Source organism: Heloderma suspectum, chromosome 2 (genome assembly GCF_057233095.1).
Source record: "Heloderma suspectum isolate Gila_16-S chromosome 2, 16-S_ref, whole genome shotgun sequence".
Taxonomy (NCBI): domain Eukaryota; kingdom Metazoa; phylum Chordata; class Lepidosauria; order Squamata; family Helodermatidae; genus Heloderma; species Heloderma suspectum.
Window position 1 is genome coordinate 160,948,194 of NC_139459.1, and position 23,118 is coordinate 160,971,311.

The 23,118-nt window shown below is 45.4% G+C and overlaps 1 protein-coding gene across 1 annotated transcript in view; it reads right to left on the bottom strand.

Moving 5' to 3' along the window:
* Positions 1–23,118, bottom strand: part of TRPC4 (transient receptor potential cation channel subfamily C member 4) — a 193,204-nt gene that overhangs the window by 20,070 nt on the left and 150,016 nt on the right. Inside the window, exons 5-6 of the mRNA XM_084835473.1 lie at positions 18,429–18,568; positions 10,676–10,989 (exon numbers count right to left, since the gene is read on the bottom strand). Of these exons, the coding sequence (XP_084691599.1) occupies positions 10,676–10,989; positions 18,429–18,568 (454 nt within the window). The remainder of the gene's footprint in view (positions 1–10,675; positions 10,990–18,428; positions 18,569–23,118) is intronic.

The window sequence follows — 23,118 nt, forward strand, 5'->3', positions numbered from 1 at the left end:
GCAAATGGTGAAGGACTAGATAGCTTTTGCCACTAGCATTGCAAATGCCATCACATTAGCTATTGCAGAGCAAACAGGGACTTACAGTTAAAACAGTAATTAAGGGTGGAAATAAAAGTACTCCCCCTCCTCACTTAGGTGTGTCTCAACATTATCATGCAGACCCCCACCTGCTGTCTGCAGCCAATTATGTTGCTGTGGAGGCAGGAAAACTCATAGGATGATGACATTGGTATATTACAGACGGGAAGAACATGAGACAGTGCTGCCACTTTTAACGGCAGCCCCAGGTTTATTACAAGGCCTATTACACCTTACTTCTCCTACTGAATTTCCCACCTTAAACGGTTGAAACTGAAGCTGGAATATTGGTCCTTTCCAAATTTCGGCCTTTTAGCACGGCTGAGGCAATACTCTTCTACAATGCTGCTGAAGTGGCATTAAAATTATACAACGTTCAATATAACACTATGTCCCCCATGACAATCTCACAATGCTTATCCCTACAGGCAGGATCATAACTGTGTTTACTCAGAAGTAAGGCTGAACTGAACATTCCCATTTGAGAACTACTGGTTTAAATTTTGGAGCTTTGTGGGGAGGGATATTGAAATAGTGCCTTCAATTAATTGGTAGCCATTATCTCCCCCCAGCCCCCATAAGCACCTCTGCATACTATGTCATGACCTACCATTTCACCAAGGGGGCTTTTGGAGGAAAACCATGGCGGAGCCCATTTTTTGGTGTCACCACAATTTTTCCTTCAGAAGCCCCTTCGATATATAGCACCATGCATAGGATATTTATTACTGAGGGGAAATTGTGCCTACTGGCTGGCAGCTGCCAAAAAAGGCTTTGAGGCTGCTGGGGTTAAGTTGAAGCCAATCTGAGAAATTAACCCAAATTTCATCATCCACAAATGGGGTGGCAAAAGGATAGAAGCATTTTGGCTCAGCCTTGCTCATTGGTCCTAGAAAGTGTATTTAGGATTCTAGTCATCGATCATCAGTGATCTCATTTGGTGTAGTTTAGATCAGTTTCTGCTTCTCCTGGCATTAAAAACTCCATCTAATTAGTCATTTTCTGTTCCTTTCATTACTGAAGTTGGATCTTTACAGTGCAATCCTGTACACTTTTACTCATAAGTAAGTCCCATTGAGTTCAATGGGGCTTACTCTCAGGTAAGTGCATCTAGGACTGCAGCCTTAATTGGTAATTTCCTCTTTGTAGCCAGAAAAATCTGACCATTTGTTTGCTTATTTTTTGTGTTATGTTTATTAGCATAATTGTACTTTAGTGAAAAAGAAATGAAATTAAAAATAAACCATTAGTGCGCTTGCAATTTAGAAAAATGATATTAAATTTTTACAAAGGACAAAAGTCTGGTTATGGGCAAAGGGACCACATAGCACATATCTAATGCCAGCACAGCTAGGAAATGCCAGTAATACAGGGGCAAGGCATCACCAAGCGCATCATCAATGGAACAGACTGATTCTTCCACCAAGTATACCAATACTGCTTTGACAGCTGGCCCTGCCGTCATATTTAAAGTCAAAAAATTGCTACAAATCTTCTAAAAAAAGGTGGGATGCCAACACAGGAATCACTGAAATGCAGCAGTTTTGCAACAACTTTATCTAGATCTTCTATAACTGTGTCAATTCCAGACAGGATGGCTAGTGCAAGCAACATGGTTCCAGATGTTTAAGTAGAAGCACTATGGGACCTAATATCCCTAGGCACCTAAAAGGAGTTCTCCAGTCCTGTGTTCCAACAGAAGCCATGTAGTTAAGGCTGTTGGGGTGGGGTGGGTAGGAGGAGTTTCAGGGAGGGAGGAACAGAAAAAGGACACCTTCATGTCTTTCCCACCTTGCCCTGAACAGCCTTCCTCTGCTAGGTTAAAAGGATCCCATAGCAGGATCCCTCTGCCTGAGACCTTGGAAGGCCACTGCCAGAGTTGACAATACTGGGCTAGATGGACAAATAAACTAATCTGGCATAAAGCAAATTCCTATGTTCTTTTAGCACTAGAAGCCCTGAATGTGAATGCTTTACAGCTATATAGCATTGGTTCTAGAGAGTGGGAAAGGGAAACGTCTCATTTTCCTTTCTTCCTCCTGAAACAGGGAGGAGACAGGAGAGGTTTTTAACCTCACAGCACACATCTCTCTCCAATCCTAATCCGCCCTCAAAGAGAGTTACCATAAACTGTTAGGGGTTTCAGCAAGCCAATTTCCACTTCTTGTGGGGATCTCAATTGACACCTCAACAATCCATAGAGCCCAGAAGCCCATAGATAACTAGTTATTGGGCTGTTTGGGGGATGTTGAACAAAGTCATCCTCTTTTAATTTACATACTTAAACAATTGTGCACACCTAGGGAGTCCCCCAAGTATGTAGAAACCACTACCTTATTTTTGGGCGACCCTATTTTGCTTCCAAATGGATATGCACTCAACCATCTGAGTGTGCTGTAGTTTGTGCAGCTCTAGTCAAGGTTCTGATGCCACCATCTACCCAATTTTGCGTGACCAATTTCAGTTGCTGCAGCTTGGTGACGTGGACGGTGCTTGCAGCAATGTGACCGACTACGTGGCCTCTTGATCCTTGCCCTTTCTGGCTAACAAGAGCTAGCAGGAAGAGGATATGACTGGGTGGGTTCAGGGAGTGGTAAATTTGTCTCTATGTGAAGGGTTGGTTCCTGCTGCTCTTAAGGAGGCAGTAGTATGACCACTCCTGAAGAAACCTGCTCTGGACCCAATGGTATTTGATAACTAATGCCTAGCTGCAAATACTCCTTTGTTGGGGAAGGTATTTGAGAAGGTTGTAGTGGGGCAATTGCAAGCACTCTTGGAGGACACTGATTATCTAGACATATTTCAATCTGGGTTTTGGCCTGGTAACGGGACTGAATCATAAGGGATGTACGAAAGTCCCTTACCTGATCCCAAAGCTTGATTCGCGGTGGGGGGGAGGCGTTCCGTCCCTCCCCCCGAAATTCTGGCCGGGGGGGAGGCGCCCCATCCCTCCCCACTGAAATTCTGGCCGGGGGGGAGGCGCCCCGTCCCTCCGGCCGCAAATCCTTCTCTCCTGCCAGGACGCAAATGGCGGCGGCCATAGCCGCCGCCGTTTGCGTCCCTGCAGTCAGCCATGATAGGCTATGTAAATGTTTACGTAGCCTATCACGGCTGAGTGAAAAAAAAAAAAACCCGCGCGTACGCAAATGGCAGCGCACATGGACGCCGCCATTTGCATTCCTGATTTTGGCACGTGTAGTCTACGTAAACATTTACGTAGACTACAGCGAAAATAAGGGGAACGCAAATAGCGTTCCCCTTATTTTCGCCGTAGTCTACGTAAATGTTTATGTAGACTACACGTGCCAAAATAAGGAACGCAAATGGCGGCGCCCATGGGCGCTGCCATTTGCGTACGCGCAGGTTTTTTTTTCTTTCAGTCAGCCGTGATAGGCTACGTAAACATTTACGTAGCCTATCACGGTGTTTTTTAAAAATCTAGCCATGATAGGCTACGTAAATCTTTACGTAGCCTATCACGTTTGTTGTTGTTTTTTTTTTTTAACTTGGAAATGGCGGTGGCAGCAGCTGGTCGGAAGACCGGCCGCCGCAGCTGCCGAACCGGCGCCGGAGCTGCTGCCGCCAGGGACATTCGCACAAGGTAAGTCCCGTCCCAGGGGGAGGCGGGGGGGGTGGCAGACTGTTTCTCCACCAATTTCGGGGGGCTGAATGCGCTGGCATTCGGCCTCTCCGAGATTCGTGGAGAAATTCTCTGACATCCCTACTGAATCACTCTTTATCGAGAGAAGGACAGGGGGAGTGTGACCATGTTAATTCTACTCAATCTCTCATCAGCTTTAATACTATTGACCATGGTATTCTCCTGGGCGAGCTCTGTGCTGGGCACTGGAAGCACTGTGTTATGGTGGTTCTGATCCTACCTGCAGGGTCCACTTCAGAGAGTAACACTGGGTGACTATTCCTTCGCCCCTTGACAATTGAGCTATAGGGTTCCACAAGGTACCATCTTGTCCCCACTGGGGTTTAACATATATATGAAGCTGCTGGGAGCGGTCATTAGGGGGTATGGAGCAAAGTGACATCAGTATGGTGATTAGGGATGGCGGAGAATTCCGCCACGGACTCCAGTGAGGTTGGATTCTTTAGAATCCAGACGCCCGGAGTCCGTGGTGGAACGGCCTCCCTCCCCCCCCACCACCCCGAGGAATCCCCCCAGGACGGACCTACCTGGTGGTGGATGCAGCGGTGGCCACTACGCCATTTGCGTTCCCTTTTGGGTTTTTTTTTGTCGTAATAGCCTATGTAAATATTTATGTAGGCTAAAACGGCAAAAAAAAGGGAACACAAATGGCAGCCGCCGTAGCCGACGCCATTTGCTTCCGCTGTTTTTTTTTGGTTTTTTTGCTGTGATAGGCTACGTAAATATTTACGTAGCCTATCATGGCAAAATACAGGGACGCAAATGGTGGCAGCAACGGCTGCCGCCATTTGCATACCCGCAGGCTGCCCAGCGGTTGGATGTCTGGCTACGGGTGGCCCCGGCCGGTGGCTCTGCAGAGTGAAGTCGGCGGAAGGTAAGTGACTTTCGTGCATCCCTAGGGTGGTTGGCCTGGCCAGCAGCTCCGCAGACTGGCCACAGAATGGAGCCGGTTGAGCAGGATTCCGGGGGGGGGAGGAACGGATCGCCTCCCCCTGCCGAGGATTCTGGGGGGAGGAACAGATCGCCTCCCCCCACCTGCGGACCCCAGTGGAGCCAGGTAAGTGGGGTTTCGTACACCCGTAATGCTGATGACAAACATCTCTATCTCCCTGGGACATCTGAATTAAATGAAGCTGTGCAAGTCCTCGATAAGTGCCTAAACTTAGCAATAGGCTGGATGAGGACCACCCTCACCTCACTTGGCGGGGGCACCCTGAGGAGGACCTCCAAAGATGATCTTGGGGACTTGGCAGGTATATATGGAAGGAGACAATCCACTGGGTAACCCTGCCTAAAGCAATTTAGGGCTCCGAATTTAATACTAGGGATGTACAAAAGTCACTTACCTTTCCGCGGATTCTGTTCATGGTGGGGGGGGGAGGCGTTCCGTCCCTCCCCCCGGAATCCTCGACGGGGGGGGAGGTGATCCGGTCCTCCCCCCCGGAATCCTTGACGGCTGGCTGTGCTCCGCGGTGGCTCCACGGAGCAGCCAGCCAGGCCAGGGCCATCCACAGCCGGATTTCTGGCCGTGGTGGCTGCTGGGTAGCCCCCCCCAAAAAAACAACGGCGTAAGCAAATGGCGGCTATGACTGCCGCCATTTGCGTTCCTTATTTTTCGCCGTCTTAGTCTACGTAAATATTTACGTAGACTATTACGGCGAAAATAAAGGGGAACGCAAATAGTGTAGTGGGCGCTATTTGCGTCCCTTTTTGATTCGCCGTTTTAGCCTACATAAATATTTATGTAGACTAAAACGGCAAAAAATAAGGAACACAAATTGCGGCCGCTGTAGCTGCCACCATTTGCGTACACCGTTGTTTTTTTTTACTTTGACGTGATAGGCTACGTAAATATTTACATAGCCTATCACTGTTAAATACAGGGATGCAAACGGCGGTGGCTACGGCAGCCACCGTTTGCGTCCCTGCTGCCCAGCGGCCGGATGTCTGGCTGTGGGCGGAGCCGGCCGGCGGTTCCGTGGAATCCCCGTGGAGCGGAGCCGGCCAGGCAGGACTCCGGGGGGAGGGACGGCGCGCCTCCCCCCCCGTCGAGGATTCTGGGGGGAGGGACAGAGCACCTCCCCCCCCACCGCAAAGCAGATCCGCGAAACGGTAAGTGACTTTCGTACATCCCTAGTTTCCAGGTGGTTTTCAAAGGCAGCCCCACATACAATGCGCTGCAGTAATCCAAACAAGAGGTTAGCAGAGTGTGGATATCTGTAGCTACGCTATTCTGTCCATGGAGGATCACAGTTGGTATATCACCCTAAGCTGATAAAGGGTGCTCCGAGCCACTGAGGCCACCTGTGCGTCCAATGGCAGTGCTGGATCAAAAGCACTCGCGAACTACAAACCTGATCCTTTAGGGGAACACAATCCCTTCCAGAAAGGGTTGAGCATCACTCACCTAGGTAGAAGAACCACCCAAGAACAGTACCTCTGCCTTATCTGGACTGAGTCTCAGCTTATTGGCCCTCATCCAGTCCATTACTACATTTAGACACTGGTTCAGAACACCCACTGTCTCACCTGGATTTGAACAAAAGTAGGGATGCTGGAGACATCCTCCACAGAACCCAATGAGGCCGGATTCTATTGAATCCAGCCCCCTGATCTCCTACCTCCTCCTCTATTGCGAAGTCCTCGCCAGTGGATCCTGCCTGCCACCGGCTCCGAAGCCCCAGCGATATGGCCACCATGGCCATATCGCTGGCTGGACTGACAAACTGCGGATGCAAATGTAAGGATGTATGAAAGTCACTTACCTTATCGACGGGGTGATTCGCAGTGGGGGGGAGGCGCTCTGCACCTCCCCCCGAAATCCTAATCAGGCCGCTCCGCTTTGCGGAGATTCCGCAGAGCCGCCGGCTGGGACTGCCCGCAGCCGGACATCCGGCTGCTGGGCAGCCTTCTGGAAAAAAACAACACACAGTGTATGCAAATGGCGGCGGCTACGGCGGCTGCCATTTGTGTTCCCTGTTTTTCGCTGTTTTAGCCTACGTAAATATTTACGTAAGCTACTGCGGCGAAAAAAAGGGAACGCAAATAGCGCCCACTACGCTATATGTGTTCCCCTTTTTTCGCCATAATAGCTTACGTAAATATTTACGTAGGCTAAAACAGCGAACAAAAGGGAATGCAAATGGTGGCTGCCGTACCTTGCGTATGCTGTTTTTTTTCCCCCCGCTTGCCATGATAGGCTACGTAAGTATTTACGTAGTCTATCACGGCAAAGGCAGTTACGCAAATGGCGTGGTGGCCGCCATTTGCGTGGCTGCCTTTGCTGTGATAGGCTACGTAAATACTTACGTAGCCTATCATGGCAGCCTGGCCGCACGCAAATGTCGGCCACTACGGCGGCCGCCATTTGAGTCCACAGCAGCCGGCCGAGAGACCAGCTGCCACCACTGCTGCCGCCGCCGGAACATCCACCCCAGGTAAGCTTCGTCCCGGGGGGGGATTCCGTGGGGGGGGAGGCCGTTCCGCCACGGGTTTTGGGGGGCCAAATGCCAGTGCATTCGGCCTCACTGAAATCCGTGGCGGAATTCTCTGCCATCCCTATGACCGGCGTAGCGGCCGCCATTTGCGTCCCTGCTCTTTGATGTGATAGGCTACGTAAAGATTTACGTAGCCTATTGCGTGAAGGAACAGGGCCACAAATGGCGTCCGCTACGCTGGTTGTCATTTGCGTCCGCAGTTCGTCAGTCTAGCCAGCAATACGGCCATGGAGGCCGTATTGCTGGGGCTTCGGAGCTGGCTGGTGGCTCTGCAGAATTGCCACGGAGCGGAGCCGGCCAGTGAGGATTCTGGGAGGAGGAATGGATCGCCTCCCCCCTGGTGGACCCCCTGCGGACAGGAAGGTAAGGGATTCGTACATCCCTAATGAAAAGGAGAGAGAGAGCTGGGTGTCATCTGCCTATTGATGACACCACTGTCACCATCTCAAAATAACTTTTCCCGGTGATTTCAGCATGTGGGATAAAATAAAGCCCTGTGGCACCCCATGGCATAACTGCCAAGAGAGAGAGTAATAATCCCCCAGCACCACTTTCTGGAATTGCCCATCCAAGTAGGAGTGGAACCACTGCAGTGCAGTACCTCCAACTCCCAGCCCAGATAGCCTATACAGAAGGATACCATGGTCAATGGTATCAAAAGCCACTGAGAGGTCCAACAGAATCAACAGGGTTCCACTCCCCGTCCCTCTCTCAGCAAAGGCCTGAGGCCCGATTTTTATTGGGTGTACACCAATATATAAATTTTGTAAATACAAATACATTTAATAAACATTAGAGAGAATGATGATGTAAACTTCTAGAACAAAGAGATCTTGTTGCAGCAAGTTCTATGATGTTATGGACTGCATGATATTATGGCCTGAATAACATATCAAATGATATGTCAGAAAGAGAGATTCAGAAGCACAACTTATTTTCATTCATTTGCTTTGGAATGCAGTCTAATACCTGGTGCTGATCCCTCCAGGATCAAAGATTTATTTAACACAAGGATGGGCAGAAGGTGGATCATCTGGATGATCTGCAGTAGACTGGCAAGGATTTCTGACTCCCAATTGTTCAGAAATCACTCTCCCCCACCCTAAATTTTACAGCTCAAATGAAGAAATCTAAGGGAGTGGGATAACCAGGAGTGGAGTTTTTTGTGGAAAGACTGTAAGCTCCATTCAGCAATGGCACTCAAAACAAACTCCTGGGCTCAGAATTCTTTAAGTGTATGTCTTTTGCTCCAGGCTCTGGTTGGTAGATCTTGAGGTACTAGTAAAAAAGCAAATTAGATTCCACATGCCTGAGGTCTGCCCACCTCCAGTTTACGAAGTCATATGTGGGGATAGAATTTGAGGCTTAAACTTATAGCAGTCTTTATGAAATACTTGAGAGCTCAACAAGGAATAGAAAATGTCATGTTTATATGTGTAAAATGTCCAGAGAGCTACAGAAGTACACATCACTGGATCTGCTTTCTTTCTTCCCCACTCAAGTGTTTGAGGCAAAGGCAAGGCTGAAGAATATAAAAGTAGGGTATTTTCACAAATAGTGCTAATAGGAAGCCTCTTCATCTGGAATGTATCATTTCTGAATGTTGCAGTTGCACTAGAGCATATGAAAGAGAATCCATTTAAAATTTAGAATACTTTCTAGCCAGTATATGCAACTTTCTAGCCAGTATATGCAACAACAGACTTGAGCATCACTTCTGAAAACTGCTTTAGACTTTAATTTTGAGGCCAGCTGAAATAGCAGAGACTTCAGTCAAACAAATTATGTTATGAAGTCAGCTTTTTGTGACAGAACTAATTCACATGTTATTCTTTGAGACTGTAAAACTTGCTGCCTGTGGTTCATTTCTATTAAAGAACCACCACATAAAAATGTAAAACGATAGAAGTCGTCCTTCTGTCATTTCTAGCTTTCAGTGTAAGGCTCTTTTAGGGATGTCAGAGAATTCTGCCACGGATCCCGGTGAGGCTGAATGCCAGTGCATTTGGCGCCCTGAAATTCGAAGGAAGTTTGAACGAAGCCCCCGCCCCCCCAACCCACGAAAGGCACGCGAAACGAGCACTTACCTGCTGCCGTCCACGCTGACTTGCGAATGGCGGCCACCCTGCGGCCATTCGCTTCTTCATCATAGCCGTGATAGGCTACATAAATACGTAGCCTATCACGGCTAATGCAGGGATGCCTTTTGCGTCCCTGCGGAGGCCGTGATAGGCTACGTAAGTATTTACGTGGCCTATCACAGCAAGCCCCCCCCAAAAGCGTACGCAAATGGTGGCGGCTATGGCAGCCGCCATTTGCATTCCCTATTTTTAGCCGTTTTCGCCTACGTAAATATTTACGTAGGCTATTACGGCGAAAAAAAGGGGAATGCAAATAGCGTAGTGGGCGCTATTTACGTTCCCCTTTTTTTCGCCGTAATAAATATTTACGTAGGCTAAAACGGCTAAAAACAGGGAACGCAAATGGCGGCCGCCATAGCTGCCGCCATTTGCGTACGCTGTTTTTTTTTTGGCTTGCCGTGATAGGCTACGTAAATACTTACGTAGCCTTTCATGGCAGCTTCGCAGGACACAAATGGTGGCTGCTATGGTGGCCACCATTTGCGTCCACAGCAGCCCATCCGTGGCTGGAACTCCGGCTGTGGACGGCCCTGGCCAGTGGCTCCACGGAGCCGCCGCGGAGCAGAGCCAGCCCAGGAAGGATTCTGGCGGGAGGGATGAAGCGCCTTCCCCCCACTGCGAATCCAAGCTGCAAAAAGGTAAGTGATTTTTGTACATCCCTAGGCTCTTTGACATAAACAGCTCTGCCAGGAAAATGAGACGGTGGGTTTATACTCCAGAGCAGAATCTTTCCCAGTGCTACCTGGACAGGCCAAAGATTGAACATGGGATCTTTTGTATGCAGAGGATATGCTCTATCCACTGAGCCCTTTCCTTCATTAGTAAAATCCAGCAAAGCAATGTATATTCATCCTCCCTTCATTCAAAAGCACGTGTACAGCAATCCACTGATGGGATGAATGGTAGCTGAGCTGCAGCAATTCCATGAACAGAGAACATCCACTCCCTGTTCCTCTGCGACACTGTTGTGTCCAAAGGCACCTTCATTCATCACCTACACAATGCATCATGACATTTTAGAACATTTGTATTATCCAGAGGATGACCTATATAATCTTAGCTGCCAGATGCTTCTGATGTAGCTCAGTTCATGTTATTATTGTTGTCACATCATTATTTGACTGTGACTTTTAGCATTAGTAAGTTGACTTCTTGTAGGTCACATTCCTTAAAATTATTTCAGTTCTCCAGACAATTCTCTAGCAAGAAATCAATATACAAGTAAACAGAATATTGTGCAATATTAAAAAAATACTGAGAGATATCTATCTATCCAAAAGGACCTGCTCACTTACGTTGAAAATGCGTTGTTTTGATTTTCACACCGAATCCCTTTGCAGCGATTGGGTTCAGTTGTTTCATAATAGAAATATAGCTGGTTAAGTCCATTTGCAAACGCTAGGAGCACAAGACAGTAGATGAACAGAAACTTTAAAATGTCCAGTAACATTCTTCCAAGAGAGATCTGCAGTGGTCCCAGGTGAGAATTTGCAGTGAATAATGAGATCAGGCGCAGAGAACTAAAAATGTTTGCAATAGCAAACAGTGCCTCGGCCACCAGTGTTGGGTGCCACATATCCCAGCTCTGTCTTGGGAGCAGCCCACTGTACTGAAAACAAAAGAGTTGAGTTAACTTTAACAGAGTTTCTTCCCCTAATACCAAGACCATTTTTATCTTGCAATTACATTTGTTTTTATGGATTTCAGTAAGACCCCAACCCTCCAAGGCCATCTTTCACTGAGCAATGGTTAGCTCTGGCTCCTTTCATTTGCTATTTCACAATTCTCCAAGAGTCATATATTCCAATCCTGTGTGCAGTTCTGGGTACCCTATCTCAAAAAGGATGGCAGATAGTTGAAAAAGCTGTTTCAACAATGAATAAAATCAAAGAGTTGAAGTACCTCCCCTGCAATGAAGTGTAAACACCTGGGGCTTCTTTGATGACAGGAGGCTGGAGACGCCCAGCTGCCACGAGGCCACAGCCAGCCTGTGACACTTCAATGTACATTTTCCACCATTACCAATTCACTGTGAAGCTAAAAGATTTGCATTACAAAGGTTAACTCTGAACCTGGAGGGGGCAACCACCAGCTAACTCCCCAGTCAGCACTGAGAGAGTTAAGTCTGTTTTCCTGTGGCTTCCCCTTGGTCAAGGTATGTAGCATAGAAGTACAGTCCGACACACGGGAAAGATCCTTGAGTTGTCAGAAAGACAAAGTCAACCTGTAAGCTCCAAATTAAGGAGCTTTACTAAATCAGGGATGGAGTTATAAGGGAAGAAAGGGAAAATAGGTACCATAAAAAAGAAACAAGGGGTAGTATGCAACTGTGTCATTCCGCTACTGCAAATCATGTTGCGCTAGCGGAAACTAGTTTCCCAACTATACACAAGAGGAAAATCCAACTAAAGTTATGTTGGTGCAAGTGCGGCTGCACAAGTGGTTGCACAATCAGTTGTGCAAGCAGTTGTGTAACTGCTTGTGCAAGCATAATGCACCACCACTTGCAAAACAAAAAAAATCAGTAGGCAGAATGACACCACTGGATACTGCCCCAAACCATTTACTCACTAAATAACCTAAGCTAGACAATCTTAAAGAGGATTCTTAGACTTACTTATGAGGAGCAAGCATCACCCGTGATGTTGAGTACATGACAAATTTCACAGGGAATAATTTTAATTTTTAAACATCTGGAAACAGGGAAGATGTCATGCATGGGGTGTGGACACACCTCTAGGGGAGAGTTTTAACACTTAGGTCATGGCATATCCAACGCAAACACAGAGGGAGATGGCCCACTGGCACCTTTCAACAACCCGTAAGGGTGGAAATAAAAGGTAAGAACTGTGAGAGATTTCCAATTAGGGATGTATGAAACTCACTTACCTTTTCAAAGGGTGACATTCGTGGTGGGGGGGAGGTGCTCCATCCCTCCCCCCAAAATTCTCTCAGGCCGGCTCTGCTCCGTGGAGATTCCATGGAGCCGCCGGCCAGGGCCGCCCGCAGCTGGACATCCGGCCACTGGGCAGCCTGCAGGGATGCAAACGGCAGCTGCCGTAGCCGCCGCCATTTGCGTCCCTGTATTTTGCTGTGATAGGCTATATATGTAGCCTATCATGGCAAAAAACCCACAGTGAACACAAATGGAGGTGGCTATGGCGGCCACCATTTGCATTCCCCTTTTTTTGCCGTGATAGGCTACGTAAATACTTACGCAGCCTATCACGGCTTCCACAGGGATGCAAATGGCGTCCCTGCGTTAGCCGTGATAGGCTACATAAGTATTTACGTAGCCTATCACGGCTATAGTGATGAAGCCAATGGCAGCCACAGACATGGCCGCCATTCGCAGAGCAGCACAAACGGCACCTGGTAAGTGTCCCGTTTCGTGCGCCTTTCGCGGGGCGCGGGGGGTGGGGGGGCTTCGTTCCGCCACGGATTTCGGGGGACTGAATGCACTGGCATTCGGCTTCACTGAGATCCATGGCGGAATACTCTGACATCCCTATTTCCAATATACTTCTTGTATACTGGGGGGATCTTAGCCTGTATGCATGGAGGATGCCATGACAAATGGATTGCTAGGAAATGGAGAAGTTATACTGGAGTTTTGAAGAGACAGATGCTTCATTGTCAGGCCTTTCTCCACAAGGGCATGCATAGCAAAACTTACATATTATAAAATAATTCAATGAAATCGATTGGCTTGGCAGTACATGCAGAGCAGATAGAAGAAAGTACTCCACACGTAATGCATAACAGCCTTCCTAAGATCCTTTGGAACAAGATGGTGGAAATATTTTAAGAAATTATTAATTAATGAATCAATTTATGAAATTCATTGCCACCAGGTATAGTAATGGCCACTGGTTTAGATTAATAAGGGTTAGGTACATTCATTGCTTATTTGCCATGACAGCTAAATGGAACATCCAAGTCAAGAAGCAGTATAGCTCCGACTATAGCTAAGGACAAACAAAGGGAACGCCCATCAACTTCATAACCTGCTTATGAGCTTTTTGGAGGCCTCTGCTTGGCTGCTGTTGGAAATGTAATCCTGGATGGACTGTGGAGCCATCACACAGTTACAGCAAAAATAAAAATAAAATCTGTATTATTTATTTATACATTTATAGACTGCCCAGCTGACAAATGTCCTGGGGACGGTTTACAGTCATAAAACCCACAAACAACAATTTTCATGGCTGCCCACTGAAGAACATGCAGTTTGGAAATTTGCAAAATTTCAAATGGTGATGTGTTTAGCAATAGGCATTTGTGTTCTCATTCTGATATGCAAAGTTTTTGTTTTCAATTATTACCATAAACTTTATTTTGCAGTCATTTCTTGACATTATTGTACATAATCTCTCTAAGTTCAACAGTTACATGAAGGTGAAATTTAATCCACCCCACCCAGTCCAAATACAAAGAATTCTACTGTGCTTACTTTATTGTAGATTTCCAGCATAAATTATTGCATTGGATTAATTTACTCAATAAAGAATGAAACTAGAGACAGAAATAAGGAATGGGCAGATGGCTAAGTAAACATATAAACTTCAAAGGAGAAAGATCATATAGGATAATGACCAGAAATGAGTATGAAATAAAAGTTCATATAGTTACTCACAGCAAAAACACACAGACAAGCACTGGGAATACACAGAGCATTAATATTTCTCCTCACCTCTTGGGCAAAAGAGAAAAAAGGGAGGGGGAAGTGAAGATAGATATCCATGAAGTACAGAATACTATGTGTCGAAGAAGGCAGAATATAGGAATGTGAATGGCATGATCTCATTAAACTGAACTCTCTTCTACTAAATAGATTTCTTTTCTTGGGCAACTTGACAAAACTTTTTTTCATCCCACTTTCGTTGTTTACAAAAGGCAGGACATCACATTCGCCTACTCATTGAGACTAACCATGACTTGGAGACCCTGAATACTGTAAAGCTTTTCATCATTGCTCAGGTGACAAAGCAACTGCCTTTCCCCCTGCCTCAGTTCCTGCAGGTGGTCTATTGTAAACAAGGCCCCTTGGAGATGGGAGAACACCAATGAGATGCTTGTTCTTCAACTCTCTGTATTATTCACAGGACACATTGACCAGGCTCAGATTATCTTTCCTTGCTCCATAAAACATGGCTTACATTGCAAAGACAACAGCAGCCCTCCCTTGCCCTTCTCCTCCTCCCCTTGTGCACCAGCTTCATTACATCACTCCACGCTTGTATGAAGCCCCATGTCCCAACTGGGAAATCTGGCTTAATGTCAGTTAACAAACCAGGATAATAAGCCAAAACCAGTATGCGAGCAGAAGAGGAAAGGGCTGAAGGAGGAGTGCATGGCCCTGACACTCATTTATGGAGCTGAGAAAGGTCACGTGAACTTGGCATTCGTGTCTAGAGAAAGGACAAAAACTGTCATGAGATAGTAAACCAGGCAACAATGACTCTATTTTTGCCATATACCGCTTTCTTTCACGTAAAGTGTATCCATTCAATCAGTGAATGGCTGCTCCAACTAAATTTTGGTTGTTGGGTGAAATAATATATAAAAAGTGAAATGTTCACAGAATTGTAGGTTATAGCTCCAGTGGGAATGGGTACTAGATCTGACAATAAAACGTACACACCTGCTACCTATTCAAGGCATTTATCTATATATGCAAATATGATGTGGTCAACTGGGGAATGGAAAATCACTTATATTTGTGGTATCCCTCATGTTAAAGCTATGTAATTAGAGAACCATTTCTAATATGTATACAGTAGAACTACATGTTTCGTTTGCAACTCTGCATGAAATGTCTGTATCCCTGCATGTCTGTAGAGAGACTGAGTGCTGCCTCTCCTTGGCAAAGTGGAGCTGCGAGGGTGAGGAGAGGCAGCAGGCAGGAAGAGGATGCATAAACCTTTCCCTTGTCTGTCACTTTTTCCTTCCAAGAATCCCCTCCAGTCCAGTTTCCAGGCAAATGTTTGCAAGAGAAACATGGGTCTGCAAGTCATGTAGACACAAACTGGAGGTGGGACATGTAGTTCTGCCTACTGTCTACCCCAGGATTCCAGAACATTTGGGATTAACAAATGTTGACAACAAAGAACAGCATCATCAGGTATGTTGAGAGCCAAGGAGACCTAGGATAGCTTACTAGAGAATCAGTTACAAGTCTAAAGCAGCTCCAAATAAATTCAGTGGTACTAGTTATCTGAAGCTTCTTGTATTGTATTTGTTACAAAATTGAACCCGTGTTTATTTGTATCAGGCACGAAAATGAAGATAAAGGCCAAAACCAAAACTTGACTGGAATGTCAAGTTAAGATAATGAAGCCAGCCAGCAGCAGCAGCAGCAGCAGCAACAACAACAACAACAACAATAAGAATAGGAATGGAAATACATGTCTGTTATTTCAGGCACAGTCATCTTAGACTCTGATTACAGAATGGAAGTATCTGGAAAGTGAAGGGATTATTATTTTTTCAAGTTAATTGCAGTTCAAAATGAATAGTAAGTGGACAATAAAAAATGCACTGAATGGTTTGTGCGACCAGATGAAGGAGTCTGTTGCTTTGCATCTAGCTAATACAATTACTTATTTTCCAGTCACTGCTGGATAACAGGCCATTCTGCACAAGACTACTGAACGCAATAATACAGGGCGTCCATCATGCTAAGCAGCAAAAGAAACAAATGAAAGACAGCTGGAAACACATTGCAGTAATGTAGTCATTAGTGAAGTCTCTGCAAGTACTGAGACAAAAGCATGTTGTGAGAGGAAGATGGAAGGTTCACAAAGTCCACTCCCCTGTAAGTACGAATGAGTGAGAAGGCATGGAAAATTTTCGTCAGTTTTAAAGACGCTCTTTGGCTTCCCTCAAAATTCCTGAGACGTTTACCTGAGAAGGAATCTCGAAATTCACGCTGGAATTTCACTTTAGCAAGAACTGGCAGCAGCCAAGGGATCCGCAAACCTTTCCCAACTCATACCTACGACATGCTAGTCAAAACTCTAAACAGAGGTAGGAGGAACTTTCAGATTTGCCACCCAATTTGATTCTAGGGAAAATCTGGAACCACCTCTAATATTCAGCTGCTGTGTTGGGACCAAAACAGCAGGAGGGGAGATTTGTATATGACAAATTGGTTTGTGACTCATATGCAACCTCTCTCATATGCAGTCAGACATTCTCTCTACCCTCTTTTTTCATTCAAGAAATTCTGTGTTAATGGGACAGTGTCCATTGTCAATCAATGCATCTGAAATGATAATCAAGTATACTGTGGGTCCAGTCCATAGTACGCATCAGTAACAATCTTCATTACACACTATTGTTAAGTATGTAGCCTCCCTCTCTTCCCCTCCTCTCCCCAGGGATGCGTTTTCTACCAATTTACTGAGCTGGGGAGAAGACAGCCACAGACCCTCATCTTCCTGTCCAGCAGGGCCTCAAGATCAGCTGCCTGTTTTACAGGTTGGTTACCCAAGTTATGAACACAGCTTTGCTTTACAGTACCAATATATTAAACATGCTGAAAATGCCAAGGGCTCATACTGTGCAACGTTTCACAGATGAAAACAGGGCACTCCTTGCACAAGTCCCTGGGGAGCCCTATGGTGGCCTCTTAGGCATGGCCTAGTTAGTATGAATGAAGATGATGAGACTCATCAATGACGATTGCCTGTTCTGAGATAAGAAGAGGACTGAATGGGGAAAAAACCCTCCATGGTTGTAGTATTCTCATAACTTGGGTAACCAACCTGTAACACAGGTGGCTGAGCTTGAGGCCCTGCTGGAGAGGAGGAGGAGGGTCCATGGCTATCTTCTCCCCAGCTCAGTAAACTGGTGGGACAGAGCTACAAACACAGAAGAGGAGACCTGATTGTGGACTCCAACCTTGCAAGAGAAGCCAGACAGGGAGAAAATGGTGTATGCTGGTGGGCTGAGAGGGCAGGGCAGGGGCTGGGGTATTCTATGGCCTCTCTAGTCTCCTCCCCACCCACCTTTTAAATGGAGCAACCAAGGCAAAATTACGTCTGTCCTCCTCTAATCCTTCCTGGCTCTTGCCTGCGGGCATAGGAGAGGCAGAGGGCTCTGAATTCAGAGCCCTCTGTCTATCGGGAGTGTAACCCATAAGACTGCACCTTTAATGACAAAGTTTTTAGGATATGAAATCCCATTGATCTAGTATTTTTGTAGTTAAACTATATGGATAGTTTTGTATATCAGGAACATGAAGAACTAGTTTCCTATAAAGTCATATGCCAAAAAATGGGGATCATTAATTATATCTACAATAAGTGAATGGAAGGAAAAAACGTGGGATTTTGTTCTTATGACTAAATTAACACATTACATGAGAACAAAAGAAAAAAGACAGTGACAGGACAATGTCAAAATAAATTGGACCCATTTATTAACGAGTGCAAAATGATTACCTGATTTTTATTTTTAGAAAGTTACTTTTTCTGAGTTTTGAAAAATAATGTCAATGGAATATAGTTTAAATTAGGCATATTGTTTGCTATTAAAATTGTTAGATGGGATTAACAAATTGATTAATGTTTTACAAATTCTGAAAAGAATTATATCAGATAGTATATTTTTTAAAAACTATTTTGTTATTATTGTGAAGCTCTTTTTTGTTTTGCTTGTTTATTTTTGCAATTTTTTAAATAAAAAGTGATGAGAATCCAGGGCATTGGTAGAATATGTCTTTCCCCAGGACAGAACACAGAAAATTGGAGCTGCCCAAGCCAAAAAGGGTTAGTTGGAAGGTGTGTGGGCTTTGTGCCCTAAATCTCTTCCAAAACTCTAATTTGGAAGAGAGTTTTTCCCCAATAAGTCTACAACTTTTGCTTAGGAAAATCTCTTATCCCTAAGTTACTGCTCACTGCAATGACAGATATTAACCAACAACAAAAAAAGTCAACATAAAGAGAATGAAGGCGTAATAACAGAATCATGTACGAAGTAAATCTTACATATCTAATATATTAACCATATGAGTGTGTGTATGTGTGTGTGTGTGTGAATTACCTTTGAAAATGCAACAATTTTCAAAGATATTGTTGCCAGGTATAATGAGTTCATTACAAAATCCATCAAGTTCCACCAGTCATGAATATAATCCTGTAGGCCGCCATCCCACATTTGTTTAATTTCACCCCAGATAAACCCTGCAAATATAAAAAGGAGACATTTTAAGCATGTTTAAATTCAACAGCGACAACAAGTACTACTGTTATTTCAGCCTTATCTACCAGTATCTTTTCATGTTTGGTTCATGTTCCCGTTAATGCCCGGGGGCACACTCCACAGGACGTTCTCCGGGGTGGGGTTGGCTGAAGCGCACAGGAGCTACAGCAACTGTGGCTGCTCTTCTGCTCACCACTGCATGCTCTCCAGTCCCACTGCAGCCTAACGGCGCAGAGGTCAGCAGGATTATTCTGTAGTCAACTGGCTGTGACTTCTGGCCTGAATGTATAGCTGCCTTTAAAACTTTTATTTTCTGCTATGGAATCACTTTAAACAGCACTACCTAAAATTTCGCGTCAGTGAATGGCAACTCTTTCTTTTCTCTAAGGGTGCGGCTTACTTGCTATCTGAATGGCACTTGACAGAGAAATTCATTCACTTCAATTGAAATTTATTGCTTGGAAAAAGTCTTTCATGACTTTTGACAGCCACTAACATACAGCATAACTAGGGATGTACGAAAGTCACTTACCTTTCCGTGGATTATGTTGATGGTGGGGGGGGAGGTGATCCGTTCCTCCCTCCCGAAATCCTCCATGGCCGGCTGTGCTCCGCAGCAGCTCTGCGGAGCAGCCGTCCAGGCCCAGGCCAGAGCCGTCCGCAGCTGGATTTCCAGCCGTGGAGGGCTCTTGGTAAAACACCCCCCCCGCGTACGCAAATGGCGGCTATGGCCGCCGCCATTTGCGTTCCTTATTTTTGGCCGTCTTAGTCTATGTAAATATTTACGTAGGCTAAAACGGCGAATCAAAAAGGGACGCAAATAGCACCCGCTATGCTATTTGCGTTCCTCTTTATTTTCGCTGTCATAGTCTACGTAAATATTTACGTAGACTAAGACAGCCAAAAATAAGGAACGCAAATGGCGGCGGCCGTAGCCACCGCCATTTGCGTACGTATTTTTTTTTTTTTACCCAGCCATGATAGGCTACGTAAATCTTTACGTAGCCTATCACGTCTTGTAAAAAAATCCACACAAACAAACAAGACTGCAAATGGTGGTGGTGGCAGCCGGTCGGAAGACCAGCCGCCGCCGCCGAAGCCACTGCCGCCCGGAAGATCCGCCCCAGGTAAGTCTCGTCCTGGGGGTGATCTGCGGGGGGGCAGGCCGTTCCGCCACGGAGTTCGGGGGGCCGAATGCACTGGCATTCGGCCTCACTGAGATCCGTGGCGGAATTCTCTGACATCCCTAAGCATAACTGAGAGATCCCACTACCTCCTTAGGTAATCCTAACAAGAACTCTGCCTCAGGACCCCAGATACAACCAGCCAACAGCAAATTCCACTCCAACAATTGGGAATGCCAGAATAGAATACCCACACATATAAGCAAGGGAAGGGGCCAACCATGATATAAAGTATTGCCAGATGATTTTGCATGGGGGGGGCAGTACAAACTTGTAACATAGTCCCCCTCCCACATACATAAAATAAATCCATCCTGTCCCATACATGCAACCTATTTCTTTTTTTCTTTTTTTAAAATTTCTATTTTAATTCTGAAAGGGCACCACGGCCCATACTGGGCTTTTCTATCACGCCCCAAAACACCCCTCCCCCTTTTGCTATTTTGCTTTAACATAACATGATTCCTCCTGAAGAAGAATCCTACTAGGCTTGCTATTTTATAATGTCTTGGCTGGATCTAACTCCTCATAAAGGTATCCTGTTGATATTTTGATTTCCCCCCTTATTATTCTAATGGAACAACATGGCTGCAAACATTATATAAATAGACCTGTTAACTTTAAAGCTTTATTTTAACTGCAAAATCATTCATTATCTTTCCGAAGTCAATTTCCCTTGCACATTCACATTCAGTAGACACAGTAGCTAGGTGGCTTGACCATTCTTGCCCCATGATGAGTGCTAGCTTGCTGAAACTTCTTTCCGTCTCTGCCAGGGTGCAAAAAATCCCTAGGGCCTGACAGAGATTTTCCAGCAGTCTAAATAGCATGGACAGCCTGTCCATCCACAGAGTCACCCTTCCCATGTAGCGAGCAATGGAACCCTGCAAGGAGGGGGCAGGGTCCCCCTCTGCACACATTTAGCAGCATACACAATTCCTAAATGCCTGAATGGGGCAGCTGTCTTCGGGAAATCCTGGGAACTGTAGTTCTGTGATGGGACTGGGTTCTCTAACAGAGAATCTCAGCACTCTCATCAATCTACAGTTCCCAAGATTCTTGGAGGAAACTATGACAGTTAAGCGGCTCTGAAACCAATTTAAGTTTGCAGTGTAGACAGGGACATATGAAATAACATAAGAAGAATAGACAATTATCTTTCCAGTCAGAACTTGGTTACTCTTGGATGGTTGTGTTACTCTGAGTATAAGTAACTGCTATTTGTGACTACATTGTTAAGTATGTTTTCAGATGTGTCAGGATGTTTAAGAGCAACCCTAGTTGTCAAGTGGCAGCTATTATCTTTTTAAAGGTCAACTCTTTTTAATTGGACTCAACAGTTAGGCTGATTACAAATTTGTTCCTATGCTCCTACTGAGACAATTTTCTCATAACATTTTACTGCATGACTATAACATACAATCTTCACTGTTTAAAATAATTCTATCACAGACTTGGAAAAATGTTGCTTCTGCAGAACACACAAAATAAAAGTGAAGAATTATATGAATATGTGTTACTTAGCAAATAAAAAATGGACCAGACCTTTAACCGGACTTAGATTCTTTCTTTCCTTCCTGCAGAGTATTTGCCAATGGCAATTCATTGCTCATCAACCAAGTGTGTGTGGTGACAGTCTCAAGGAATTGGTTCAAGATACATTCTGACAAAAATCAGGATTGACAAGAAATCAGTTAGCTATGTAGTTCTTAGCTGCTCTCTCCCCAAAGCAGAGGGCTTGTAAACTTATTGCTGTCCCTGCTTCTCTTCAGTGGGAGGACATGGCCTATAGGTATGGATTCTCATTCAGACTGATAGTTTTCTATAAAGGTCAAACAACATAACTTACAATGCTGGAAGAATCATTGCTGAACTTTGTTAAGTAATTTATTGCTGGCAATAAAGCAAGATGATACATTGTATGTTTTTCCCTATAGGGAAGGTTGAGTTTCTTGTTAACCAATTTTTTCTTATGGATTTTTAAGAACCTGTCACACTCACACCATCTCCAATGTTTAAAATTAAAAGCTGTGGCTGATGGAGCTAGACCTCCGGCTGCTGCCACATTTCCCCAGTTTCAGTAAGCCTTGACCTGCTGGGAGTGGGGAACATGATGAAAGCTGCTGTAGCTTTAATTTTTAATGGGGGGGGGCAGGGGACAGAGGAGAAAACGTCCCCCAGGCTGCCACCCTCACAGGTAGTGGCATTTTAAAAGTTTTTAAAAGAAAAATAACAGCCACTGCCCTGAACTGGAGAAACCACTTCAGCCTCCATGCCCTCCAAAATGGTCACCTATATTTTGACTCCCCTTGCCCCCCAGTGTGCCTAATCTTGGGGGCAACCTTCAAAACCAGGGCAAAATGAATACAGCCCTAAAATATAAATTCACAGAAATTGACAGATGCTGGTATTCATTCACATGTGAATCTTTGACAACCCCAGATGAATTTTGCAAACGTTAGCCCTCAGTGATGTACGTCACCATATGTCCACTTCGTGAACATACAGAGGTGAGTGCTGAGAATCTCATTTAGGTGACTGTCAACAATCAGGGCTGTGTCTCTTGAGTTTTTGTACACTCACAAAATGTACCTGTGATTATCAGCATTCACATATTGACATTCACCATATTTTGGACAGTTGCTGTAACTGTAACATATTAGATTATTTACCATCATGTCTTAAGGGGGAAAAGCTGCTTGTTTACTTTCCTCCTCCCTTTAAAAAAATAACCTCAATTTGAATTATCTACTATTATCCTAGATAAGGGATGGGGAACCTTTGGCCTCCACGAGTTCCCCATCTGGCCTGCGAACATCTTCCCCAAGACTTGCCTCTCTGAGAGGTCCCATCCCTCTCCCCACACGAAAGGTCTCTTCTCTAAACAATAACTGGGTAAAGATCAGCCCTTTTTCCTGCTGAGAAAGTCTGATCTCCAATCTGCAGCAGATGGGAGATAGTCCTGCTCAGGGGTGGGGGCGAGGCATTTCTACTGGGCAGAGAAAGTGCCGCCCCCCCACTACGGAAAAGGAGATGCGCCCTTGCCCTTGCCCCAGCACTGAGGGAGAGGAAAGTGTTTTTCTCTGAACTGCTGCAAATCAGAGATAAACCCTTTTCTCTTCTCAGTGCTGAGAAAGAGAGCCTATCTCAGCACTGGGGCTTCCACCTTAGCTGGGGCTGGGAAGAGTGTGTGTGTGTGTGTGAATTTGTATTAATAGGGCATGAGAGAGAGGAAGGTGCACGTGTGTGAATGGGGTGTGCCTCTCTGGGTGTGAAAATGGGTGAGGGGAACATGCCAGCAGTGGCATCACCCACTTTGGGTGGTGGTCCTACCTGCTGCTGCCATG